The sequence below is a fragment of the Ipomoea nil genome, unplaced genomic scaffold (assembly GCF_001879475.1).
Source record: "Ipomoea nil cultivar Tokyo-kokei standard unplaced genomic scaffold, Asagao_1.1 scaffold1407, whole genome shotgun sequence".
Lineage (NCBI taxonomy): Eukaryota > Viridiplantae > Streptophyta > Magnoliopsida > Solanales > Convolvulaceae > Ipomoea > Ipomoea nil.
This window is the reverse complement of record NW_017617835.1, coordinates 5,472,052-5,484,635: the sequence shown is the minus strand read 5'-3', so window position 1 is coordinate 5,484,635 and position 12,584 is coordinate 5,472,052. Positions and strand designations below refer to the sequence as shown.

Genomic DNA, 12,584 nt, shown 5'->3' with positions numbered 1-12,584 from the left:
TTAAAATATTATTATGTACATAACTAATATATAGATGATTGACATCGATAGCTTGTTATTGTAATCTCTATTTTTGACAAATGCATAGTTATAAATGAATTTGAAATATCTTTACCAACAAACAATCCACTTGCAAACTAAGATTGGAATCAATGATTTGGAATGGGCAAGTTGAGGAGTTCAAATAGGGATGGACCCTATTATATCTGAGTTTCAGATGAAGAGGGCTCCAATGGGCAATAGCAGATGAATTGATAGTGACTACCATTAATATAACCTACAACTCATCACTTGCATCTATTATTATTGTCACACACACATATATATTCCATAATTTGCATTTATGCATGTCAATTCCAAGCTTCATCAAGTTCTAGTTGATAATGTTGAGATCATGACTTCACTTATAGAGTTATAGCCAATAAAATAAATAAAATTAAAATGAAGATTATAATATTTTATGAAATTAAGTAATTTATATATAAACTCGACCTCTGATCTAATTTTAAACATATCCAAAAAATTTAGTATGAAGTATTCATATAAGGCCTATAACCAGTAGTCACTACCCAATGGTTTGTATGTACTAGGTAAACCCTACTTCTATGTAAATAACTCACAAACCACATAAGAAAGGTAAATTTCACTAAGAACAATTTATGTGGCAGACTCAACCGAGAATGTGTTGGAAATAATCGAACTCGTAACCTTTTGGTAAAATGAAATTATTTATAATATTTAGTTATATGGAATGCTACAAATGTATACAATTCAATACGTACCAAGATAGCTAGCTCACACCTTTGAGACAATAATATCCCTATGAATGTTGACAAGATGGTCGTAATAATCTGCACCTATATATGGAGCGTCTTTAGGTACAACGTCTCTCGTATTTGCTGCATTTTCCACAATGGTGATTACTACACTTGAACTACTTTGACAAAAATTTCCACAAGTCATGAGAATTACACCCACGTCTTTAGAATTGAATGTTTTGGAACACAAATTGTTTAGGTTGTCACATTTACATGTTCTGATCTTCAATATACATGACTGATTTTATTAGTGCAACACTATCATCTTACTTATAGTTGTTTTCAATGTTGCAGAAGGCACTAGGCGCTAGTCAGGCGCCTAGGTGCCTAGGCGCTAGTCAGGCGCCCGAAGGCGCCTAGGTGCCTAGGCGCTAGTCGGGCGCCCGAAGGCGCCTAGGTGCCTAGGCGCTAGTCGGGCACCCGGAGGCGCCTAGCACCTAGGCATCTCCTTGGTGATCGAGTAATTTGAGTATATTGTCTCTACTTTTCCTACTTAGAACTGTGAATTATATATGTTTAATAGTGTACATGGCTAGAGAAATATAGAAGAGGAGCAACCGAGCACGTAAAAGATATCACTCGATCGAGTTGGGCACCAACTAAGAAGAATTAGGTGCCTAGTCGGCGCCTAGGCCTATCTTTACAACACTAGTTGTTTTATTATTAATGTAAATTGACAAAGTTGACGTAACCATTTAATTTGTTGCGAATCGGAGATTGGGGGGTCATTCCAAATGGTATTTTGGGTGGAACCAAAATACTCATTAAGGTAAAAATGTGTATATACAACCAACATTGTAATAATGATAATAATATATCCTAATTAAATTTATAATAAGCCACTCTCTCCTAATAATCCCATCATTGTAACACTGTACTAAGGAATAAGGACAAAAGAAAGCTCCTATGAAAGAAACATTGGTGACCCTTTACCTTAGCTTATCAATCATATCAACAAGAATTTTGTTTAGCATCATCCATCATTATATTAAGCTACTTGACACCATTATCCAAATTCACATTATTGCTAGTTGGCCCCTCAATTGTTCTGTATTTCCTCATCCACCCCGCGATCCAGTCCCACAAGTGCAAAATAATGAAAGTTCCAATGCCGCCGATCAACCCGTAGGCGATGGAGTAAGTCAACGGCATCAAGATTAGCGTTATGAACGCCGGAATCGCCTGCCGCATGTCGCCCCACTCGATCTCCGTCACCGCCCGCATCATCAGAACGCCGACGAGTATCAGCGGCGGCCCCACCGCCCACGGCGGGATGGAGGCGAGCAGCGGGGTGAAGAAGAAGGCGAGGAAGAAGTACCACGCGGCGGTCAGCGCCGTCAGCCCCGTCCGGCCGCCTTCCCGGATTCCCGTCGAGGATTCTATGAACGCCGTCACCGGCGAGGTGCCGAGAAGCGATCCGATCACAATCGCCGACGCGTCGGACATGAACGCGAAGTACTGCCCCTCGAAGTCGCCGTTGGCGTCGGTGAAGCCGGCGAAGCGCGCCATTGAATATAGAGTCCCGGTGGTGTCCAGAATGTCGACGTAGAGGAAAGTCACCAGAGCTTCCCAGAAGAATCCTTTTCCGATGCTCTTGAAGCTCAGAGCTCCGGCGGTGCTTTCGATTTTGTGAACGTCGACGACTTTTTTGAAATACTCATAGGCGGAATCCCCGGCGGGAGTATCGGGGAAGGCGGTTACTCTGGTATGCCGGAACCAAGATACGGCGGTTACGAAAATCACGCCGTAAATCATGGCGCCCTTTATGTTTTTAACCATACAATACGCGATAATTACAAATCCTACCACTCCGAGCCAGAAAGTCGCGCTTTCCATGCGGCCATGCAAGCAGAGGATATCGCCGGAGACGGTGCCGCCGGGGACTAATGAAACGGTGCCGTTCGCGGCGGTTGTGACCTGCGCTAGCGCCGCACGTGCGCCGTCGCGAGGGCAGGCTCCGAGCGTGACTAGCGTGGAGGGGCTGAAGCCGACGAGGCCGATCCCTTGATTGTTTTGCAGGCCGATAAAGGCTAAGAAAAGGCCAATGCCGGCGGAGGAGGAGATTCTGACGGGCTTGGGGACCATTTTCGCCAGGCGAGCGCGTAAACCGAACGCGGAGATCAGGAGGAATATGAGCCCTTCGATGAAAATGGCGGCGAGCGCGCTTTGATATGACAGGTTGCCGGAGCCATGGAAACCGACGACGGTGTACGCGAAATACGCGTTGGCGCCCATTCCGGGCGCTAATGCCAGCGGCAAATTCGCGAACACGCCCATAATCACGCAACCGATCAAGGACGACGCCACGGTGGCGACGATCAGATCCTTCCGCGTTTTCTCGAGACAGGCGGCGTAGCCGGGGTTGACGGGGTTGAACTTGCAGGACTCGTCGGGAGACACGATTTGAGTGCAGTTAGAGAGCGGGACAGTGGGGTCGCCGCCGCAGAGGGCGAGGCAGTCGGAGACGGAGCACGTGCCGCCGGAATCGGACAGGATGGAAGCGTTCACGGCGAGGATGTAGGCCATGGTGAGGAAGGTGGCAGTGCCGGCGCGGAGCTCGGTGGTGAAGGTGGTGTTCCGCTCCTTGAGTTTGAAACGCTTGCCAACTGGACTTCTCTCTACAAAGGAATTGAGACGCGACACCGGAGACCGTCCAGTGTTGGCCGCCGCCGCCGCCGCAAGTGGTGGCGGAGATAAACTCCCTGCCTCCAGGTCCATTGTGAGTTAGTTGGAAAGTTCTTGATCGCTCTTTCTTGGAGGATGTAGCTTAAATACTATATTTTTTGTTTTATTATTATTATTATTATTATTATTATTATTATTATTATTATTATTATTTTAAAAAAAAATCTTTTTCCTTTCTTCTTTCCCTTATGGCCTCTTTCCTAAATACTTGGACCTTGGCACTTAAATATGATGACTCTTTTGACCAAATTTCTGTGAATTTTTTTTTTTAATATGTGAATTCTTTTTTAATACATAACGTATTTTACTAATTCATAAATAGCAAAAAGGAAAGAAGATAACATAGTATTTTTTTTAAAAGAAATATATAATGTTATATTATTACATCAACTAAAAAAGCTAATTTCTGTGTTGACGGGATGGTTTTGAGGGTGGGTTAGTTGTGACGTTGTGTATTGTGGGGTCTAACACGTACGCCAAAATAACTTATTAAATTACTGTTGACAACCTGTTTATTTACAAATTGAGACGGGATGATTAAGAGAGTGGACTAGTTGTGACGTTATGTATTGTGGGGTCTAACACGTACACCAAAATAACTTATTAAATTACTGTTGACAACCTGTTTATTTACAAATTGAGACGGGATGATTAAGAGAGTGGACTAGTTGTGACGTTGTGTATTGTGGGGTCAAACGTGTACGCCAAAATAACTTATTAGATTGATGTTGACAACCTGTTTATTTACAAATTGAGAGGATTAGATGGTGCCGATGACATAAATTACAAGATTTTCTTCAAAGCTAATGGAGGAAAAATGAAAAACCTAAAAACAGCCCAATACAAAGGTAAAACACATAAAATTTATCAAAGAAATTTAAGTTTTACATAACCATCAAAATAATTGAAAGATTTGATTTTTTTTGTTCATTATTATTAAACCTATTTATGTTGATAATGATGGTGGTTGTGATGTATATATGTATATGTTAATCTATTTTTCCTTACATTATCATTTGCTCATTAATTATTGACAATGCCACATTTTTAAGATTCATATATATCCACATATCCTTGCCATCGAGGTACTAAACACTACATGGAAATCACGTTTGGAAAAATCAAGGATATGCACCATTCAACCACGTACACAATTTTAAAACTATTGAAGAAATATTTAAATTTGATTTTAGCATTAATCAATAAGATAAGATTGAATATCATAAAGATTCTGATACCTCAACTAGTCTTTAATTTTTACATGTCAATCATTGTTGTTTACGTACAAAAAAAATGATAAATTAAAATCTTTGGGATGAGATGAAATGAATTTCTTCCAACTTACTAAAGGTTTTAGGTTTGAGTTTATGAATGTAACTGTCTTAAAATTCATTTGACGCATAATTGGATAAGTACATGGGATATCGGGTAGGTCCAACCCAAAGTATTACCGCAATAATTAAAAAGTCAAAGAATTCAGGGCAATCAGAAGACGAGAGTTAATGCAAACACTTATTAGTATGAGAGCCTATGCATTCGTAGTTAATACAAGCAATTACTAGCTATTGTTTCGGTTATTATTAGCCTATAGGCTAATATGACACACTTTTAATTGTAACAAGCTTATATACTTAATCATTGTGTTTTTTGGGTGTAATCCATGGTTTTCACCGTCGAACATAGTGACTATTTCTCTCGCTGAATTGTAGACACCTCTATTAGGTGGGATAGTTAGATCGAACTTTTGACATTTGGATAAGAATGGATGAGTCTTCTCCACTCAACCACACTCTCATGTTATATACTTAATCATGTTACACACTCTAAATTGATTTTGAACACTTGAAACAATACAATCATCGATTTTATTGTCTGTCAATTATATTTAAGTCTTTCCGTTAAATTTCCAGTTGTGCTAAATCCGATTAACGTTGTCACCCATAAAGGAGTGCAAGCACCACCCTAATAACATTAGTCTCGGTACATAGTCTTAACCAGATCAATGTTTTGTAATTGAAAATTGGTTGTTCTCTTAGTACAATATGTGGTTAAAACCCCTCTAAAGCTACCCACCAAATAAGCTTTACATCATTCCCAATTGCAATTATGTGACTAATTAAGTAGGAGTAAGAAACAAGAAACTATTGAAATTCTTAGACTTCCTTTTACGTGACTAATTCATGATAACATGTTTGATTTCTAATGAAACATGTTTGGCTGTTAATATATGAATCATGGTATGTCGTCGGACGACAATTTAATTATATTATTCCTACCTGCGACTAATTATCGTATGATTTTCCAATTTCCAATTTTGTTTATTTGTTAATTACTATTAATTAATATGTGAAATTAGATTCCTTATCGGAGGAAGGGAATCTCACTGTAATCTGAAAGAATCTCAATGCGTGGCCGTCTGTAACCAACGTCTTATAATTGGTATTCCGCATAGATCCTCCCAAAAAAAGTGCTTTTATTAGAAAAAGAAAAGAAAGGAAAAAAAGGGGAAATTGTAATTTATCAATGTTATGTACTCAATTTTTAATGTTATTCATGAATTATTAGTGGTGTAAATATTGTTTCTTAATTTTCAAAACGTGAAATATATTGTTCATCTCCTGAATTATTAATTATGTAAATATGGTTACTTGTCGTTTTTCCTATTTAAAGATCACATTTTTTGTCCTCCATTTTTCTTTCTTCGTTCGTTCTCCTTCGGCCGACAATAATGTTTTTCCTTCGTCCTATTAGGAGATGGCAATATATGTGAGGGGCATAAATTATAATTTTCTCAAAAAAAAAAATGGTGACACGATTTTTTTTATTATAAAAAAGTAAAAGGAAATAATAAATAAATAAATAAATAAATAAATAAATATATATATATATATATATATATATATATATATATATATATATATATATATATATATATATATATATATTTGTGGCTATTAAATATATTGTGGCCTCTTTGATAAAATAGTTAGCCTATCAGTCAATTTTAGCTTATTTAATCACTATTAATTGTTTAACTTGGTTAAAAAATTAATATAAGTGTTTGGTTAATTAACCTTTTGTAACTCTAAAATGCTAAAATTTAAAAAGCCTTTTTTTTAATGCTACTGACTCCCAAACATACTTTCTCAACGCCTCCACTGAGCTCATTCTCATGACCGCCCACATGAGAGAGGTCACTACATGCCATCTGAGTACAAGGTGCTTGTCGTGTGAATATTAACTTAGTATAGTGTTTTGTTATTGAAACTTGATCGTTCTTTTAGTTTGGTAAAACTTTATTACGTATAAAAATTCTTTTATGGACGTTAAATGCAATGTTAAAGTTTTTTATTTGGTCAAGATTTCAATTTCTAAAAGTAAAATATAGCAATATTCTTTAATTATTATTTTATATTAATATTACATATAAACTTTTATAGTTAATGTGCATTCAATTTCTTTTTTCCTTTTTCTTTTGATAAAATTTTACTTACCCACCGAAATTTTGTGCCTAGCTATTAATATATTGTGAATTGTGAATACTAAGTTAGTACAGCGTTTTGTTATTGAAAATTGGTTGTTCTTTTTATTTTTGGTAAAACTTTATTACGTATACAAAATTTTATTATGGACATTAAATGCAAGGTTAAGTTTTTTATTCGGTCAAGATTTCAATTTCTAAATTAAAATATAGCAATATTCCCTTTTTTTTTTAAAAAAAAACATATAGCAATATTCTTTAATTACTATATTTGATATTAATATTTCTTTTATCCTTATTTTTTTGATAAAATTTTACTTGCCCATAAAAGGTTAAATTTTCTCGCCCTCAGGACCTCTTTATCTTGGTTTGCTAGGACAATTGATGAGTAAATCGTAATAACTCAGCGACTTATTAGGGGCAAATTTTACTTTGGACCATGCATAGTCCAAAACGGTGTCGTTTCTTTTAATGAAAAGAAACGACATATTGTATAATTAGTTCTGTTTGTATAACATATTCAATTTTCATTTTATATACATTGTAGTTTCATTTCAGCACAACTAGAGTTTCATTTGACATTATACATACAATAGTCTTATTACAATGAGAGCTGTTATTAAAAAATGACACTTTTTCCCCCTGAGTTATATACTTATAGCACTTTTTCCCCCTCAATTATTTAGGTAAGCACATTAGCCCCCTCAATTATTTAAAAAGTGGTGCTTTTTCCCCCTGATATATTAAATTGACATTTCTACCCTTAAAGTAAACATTTTATTTATTTTACTTCTCCAACAAATTATTGCGTATACGTAGGGATGACCACGGTTCGGTTTGAACTGAGCCGGACACTAAAGCAATCGAATTAAAAGTTTTCGGTTATGATTCAGATCTAGAACCCAATATTTAGATGTCAATTTATTAAAATTATGTATCAAAAAAATTGAATCTTGAACCGTGAACTGGCGGTTCCGGATCCGGTTCGCGATTTTGAACCGTCTTTATTTTAAAATTTTATTTTTTATTTTAAAATAGTCTAAATTCAACAATAAATGTATTTTATTTTTTCAGTTCGAAACATGAACCGTCTGTTCCGGTTCACGATTTTAATAAACTCTAAATATTGGGTTTCGATTCTAAATTGTAATTGGAATATTTCAGTTTGGTTGCTATAGTGTTTGTTTGGTTTGAACCAAATTATGGGTGAATATGTCCATTTAACATTTCAGGGGGAAAAACAGCCACTTCAATAATTCAGGGGGAGAAAATGCTATAGGTATATAACTCAGGGGGAAAAAGTGCCATTTACCCTTTCATTTTATACAAACTATAGTCTTATTACAACACCACTAACTTATAATTCAAATTCAACTACAGTTTCATTGGACAATATATACTCAAATATATGAAACTGTTATTCAGTTTCATTTTATATACGCTGTATTTTCATTACAATACAAGTATACAACTAAATTATCATTTTGATATAACTACAATTTTCATTTGACAATATACACTCCATATATAAGACATGTTATTCAATTTTTTTTTAATACATACTATAATTTAATTTCAGCAAAACTAAAATATCTTTCAATTCAACTAGTGGAGCGTTTGAAGCTGTTATATTGTACTGTATTTGTGTCGACACTATCCACGATTTGTTCGACATGTCCGACAATAAAGTCAATGTTTTTGTTCATTTTACGTTGTTAATTAGGTACTGTAATTAAGCAGCGTATTAAATTGAAATTAATTGTAATTCGGCAAATTAGGTGTTGAAAACCGTCTAGGGAGAACCGAGAACACATTTTTCTTGCCCACATAGGACCACAAAATGGTGAAAAGATAAATAAATTACTCTGGCTCGTAATCTTTTAGAGGAAAGAATCAGTATCTAATGTTCAAAAAGAACTCATTATATTGCGTGTAACTCTCCCATATAACGATAGTCTAACTCTCATACTGTGATTGTCAAGACTCGATCATGTATTCTTACTTACAATCTACCAAACTGTAGAACACAGTTTTCTTATAATAGCACGTGATTATAAACAAAATGGTGCCACCCGTTGACTATTGGACATAGTATTAGATGTAACAAGTCAGATGAGCAGTTAGGATGTTTGACTTTCAATACTGCTGTGTTTTTCATGGTCGAAGAGATACGAAAGGTGGCAAACATGTTGTTCTTGTTTGGTAGTTGAACATGCATCCATTTCAAACCCACCTTTGACGGATCTCATGATAGGCTTGCAATGTTGTGTAATAATTTCAAGATGTATTTGAGTAAATAAATGAATTATGTAACAATTACATATTAAAATAATAAAAAGTTTAAGTTGTTTAAACACGATATCAGATATAAAGTTCATATCATGATGCAATAACACTGATATTAGGAGAATTGTTGAATAGTCTTACCCGTATATACTAGGTTGGATTTGTTGTATCTTGCGCAACCAAATTAGAGTTTCTATGAATTCTTACCACCAAAAAGTGATTGAAAATCTATTATTGTTTTTTTTTTTTTTTAACCACACGGTATATTTAGAAAAATGTCCATCAATATTATTGTCCAATCATAAATATGGTCGGTAATACTAATTACCCTTCAAAAAGCTGTTCTTGAATGACGTCCTTTACTGAGGTGAAATTAGATTAGTTGTATTCCATGCTATCAAAGTTAAAAAATTTTAAATTTTTACTTATGGTTCTATTTTAGAGATCCAGAAAAACTTGATTAGCTCGCACGGTCCAATTAAGATTGGGTAAGCACATGTGAATAGACATGTTACTCCCCAGTGGTATACTTGTAGAATCAAGTTGGCATCCGGCTTATATAATTGAGTAGTATCATCATAAAATAGAATAAAATGATGTGGTAATGGAAGTCCTTAATACCATGATTACCTGCTTAAGTGGCTTTATGAGTGGGCCCTATTTTGAGCATATTGTTAATTATTAATGAAAAAAATTGAAGTTTTAAATTATTTTAAGAAAATTTAATATAATTGACATCGAATTTATTTGATTTTATTTGATTTTTTAGCATAGTAATATTTTGATATAATCTACATATATGGCCAATTTTATCAGATATTGTAGAGTGGTATTTAAGTTGTTCTCAAATCTCTTATTTTGAGCTAACTTTTATGGTGGAGTTAGTAAGTAGGGTGTTAATGCGACTGTAATGTTGTAAGATTCTCGGGTAAGTATCTATACACAATGCTAATGAATTTTGAGCCAAACATTTCTTGCTCTGGGCTGAATTGTGATGAGGACATAAAAAAAATTCAGACTTCGATCTACGTATCAAATATTCTTTTTTAGTGTAATTCAATATATCTATTGTTGGACAAAGTAACTAATCTCCTTACTAAATTGTAGACATATAAGAGTGAAATAACGTGCAAGAGAGATTATATGCGTGTGCACGTAACGTAAAACAACCCTAAAAGCCTCACCACTCCATTATATTGTATGACTTGACCTTGTATCTCGTGAACCTAACTTCACTTTCCCATCCTTCCCTTTTCTTTACCAAAGCTACTCTCACTACATGCCCAAAGAGGCTTTATCTCCACGCTCAATTTGGAGTTGTCACGCACAATCTGTGTACACATATGCAAATTAAAAGGCAGAGAAATTAATTAAACAACTATTACGGTCAAGAATTTCATTTCGTCTATTTTAAACAATTAGTCTAAAAGTGTTTTATAAAACTTATGCGAGATCGTATCTTATATATCATTGTACGTGTACTAATTATGTAGGGTTTACGGATAAGAGAATAGTGTTGTGGATAAATGGATTGAGTGAAATTAAATAGAGGTGGGGTAGATATGTAGATACATGTAGTTATTAACATTATAAATATAACAACTACTAGTCCTTTATATAGACTAAAAAGAAATGGGAATCTATTGGTTGTCATAAAGGCAGAGGAAGAGACCTTGGGGAAGAGGGTATAATAGTAGTTAGGGTAATGTCACCATCATTTTAAAGTTTCTTACAAAGAGATATAGTACTTGCACAATTTGCTGGCACGTACGCTAGCTTTCACCTTAAGTCAAGTGGCCCATATATATATGATTTATCTATTTGGATATAGATAAACAATTAAAGACAACTTAACTGGTTACAAGGGTGAAATTTGTCATAAAAAATCTTAGATTAAGTCTCACTAACGATGGTAAAATTTGGAAAAAATGACCCTGTGGAAATGTCCTTGCACTAGGTATAATACACAAGGTTTTAGAGGAAACTTTAGATTTGTATAGTATTGTGTACTATATATGGGAACTCTCAAAGCATTTCTCATTTACTTTTGGATTATACCCGATGCAAGCCAAGAGACACTGATGTAGACAGTGTTAGATATAACAACTTCTAGTTATTCAGTCCAACCAGACCACTTAATAAGCCTAGTTAACTTGCACCACTTAATTAAGGCCCTAATATATAATATATAATATATATTATTAGAAAAAATCTTACAAACCGAGCCCTTAAATTTTCTTTCCCATCTATGTGTGGGTGGGGGTTGAAATCAAGTGCTCAAATAACGCTTTTGTGTGAACGTGTACTTTTATATCAATGAAGTTGCACTTTAATTTTGTGTAGCACATTGTGTGCACTTTTAATTACAGAAAATAAAATTATAAAATTATCACTTTGTAAATCTAAATCGTGATACGTGTTAATTTTCATATTTTACACTATAATGCAAATGTTGTGTGAGATGAGATTGGAATAAAAACAAATTAAAGTGATGAGAGAATCATAATGAAGAATGGAATGCATGATGAATGATTAAATGCAACGCATTATGAATGTGATTTTGTCACATCAAGACCAAAACTATGGCTCTTTTGGAACCCTAAAACCTACTTTATTCCTTTTTGTATGAAATATCTTTGCCCTTTTTCTAATCTCCTTTTCTTTGATGATGATAGTTAATTAAAAGCAAATCCATTTTTATTGATTTTCTTCTAATCACTATCTAACAAAGGCATGCATGTTAGTTGTTTATTATATTATATATATTTTGTTTCAACATCATATCCTAAAACACACCTTTTGCCTACTCTTAGTGTGTAGTTGGTTTTCTTTGTATTCTTTTTTTCTTAAACTTTATTCTTTTTATGTAACTCAATTTTTTTTTTTTTTGTACATGTTAGCTTTTCTTTGTATTCTTTAATTTTTTTTCTTAAACTTTATTCTTTTTATGTATGTAACTCTTTTTTTTTTTTTACATGTTAGCTTTGCCACTACAACATGTAATCAAAACTTCGTGAACAAAATAGAGTTGCAAACTTACTTTTATGTGGAGACTTCGTTGTTGTATGTTGTGGGGTAAGTTAATTAATTTGTATACCACTTGTGTTTATTAATAGAATCCTTTGTATCACCAACTTTACGAATGTAAACTTGAACACTAAAATCTGCATTCTCAGAATTTTTTAGGTTTGCACATTTAGTATCAACATTTTGCACATTTAGTATTAACATTTTGCACTTTTAGTATTAAAAGTTTGCACTTGCAAAAATGCGAAAGTGCATTGCACTTAGGGTTTTGATTTTAGAGTTTATGA

At 34.4% G+C, this 12,584-nt stretch overlaps 1 protein-coding gene across 1 annotated transcript; it reads right to left on the bottom strand.

Annotated features, from left to right (window-relative positions):
• Nucleotides 1-1,613: 1,613 nt before the first annotated feature.
• Nucleotides 1,614-3,617, bottom strand: LOC109186616 (adenine/guanine permease AZG1-like). The gene has a single exon (XM_019336680.1). It carries the CDS (start codon nt 3,534-3,536, stop codon nt 1,812-1,814), a length of 1,725 nt encoding a protein of 574 aa, XP_019192225.1. The 5' UTR covers nt 3,537-3,617; the 3' UTR covers nt 1,614-1,811.
• Nucleotides 3,618-12,584: the final 8,967 nt, after the last annotated feature.

What these genes read in the sequence shown, in the direction of transcription:
- LOC109186616 (XM_019336680.1), bottom strand. Translation starts at nt 3,536, where the DNA reads ATGGACCTGGAGGCAGGGAGTTTATCTCCGCCACCACTTGCGGCGGCG.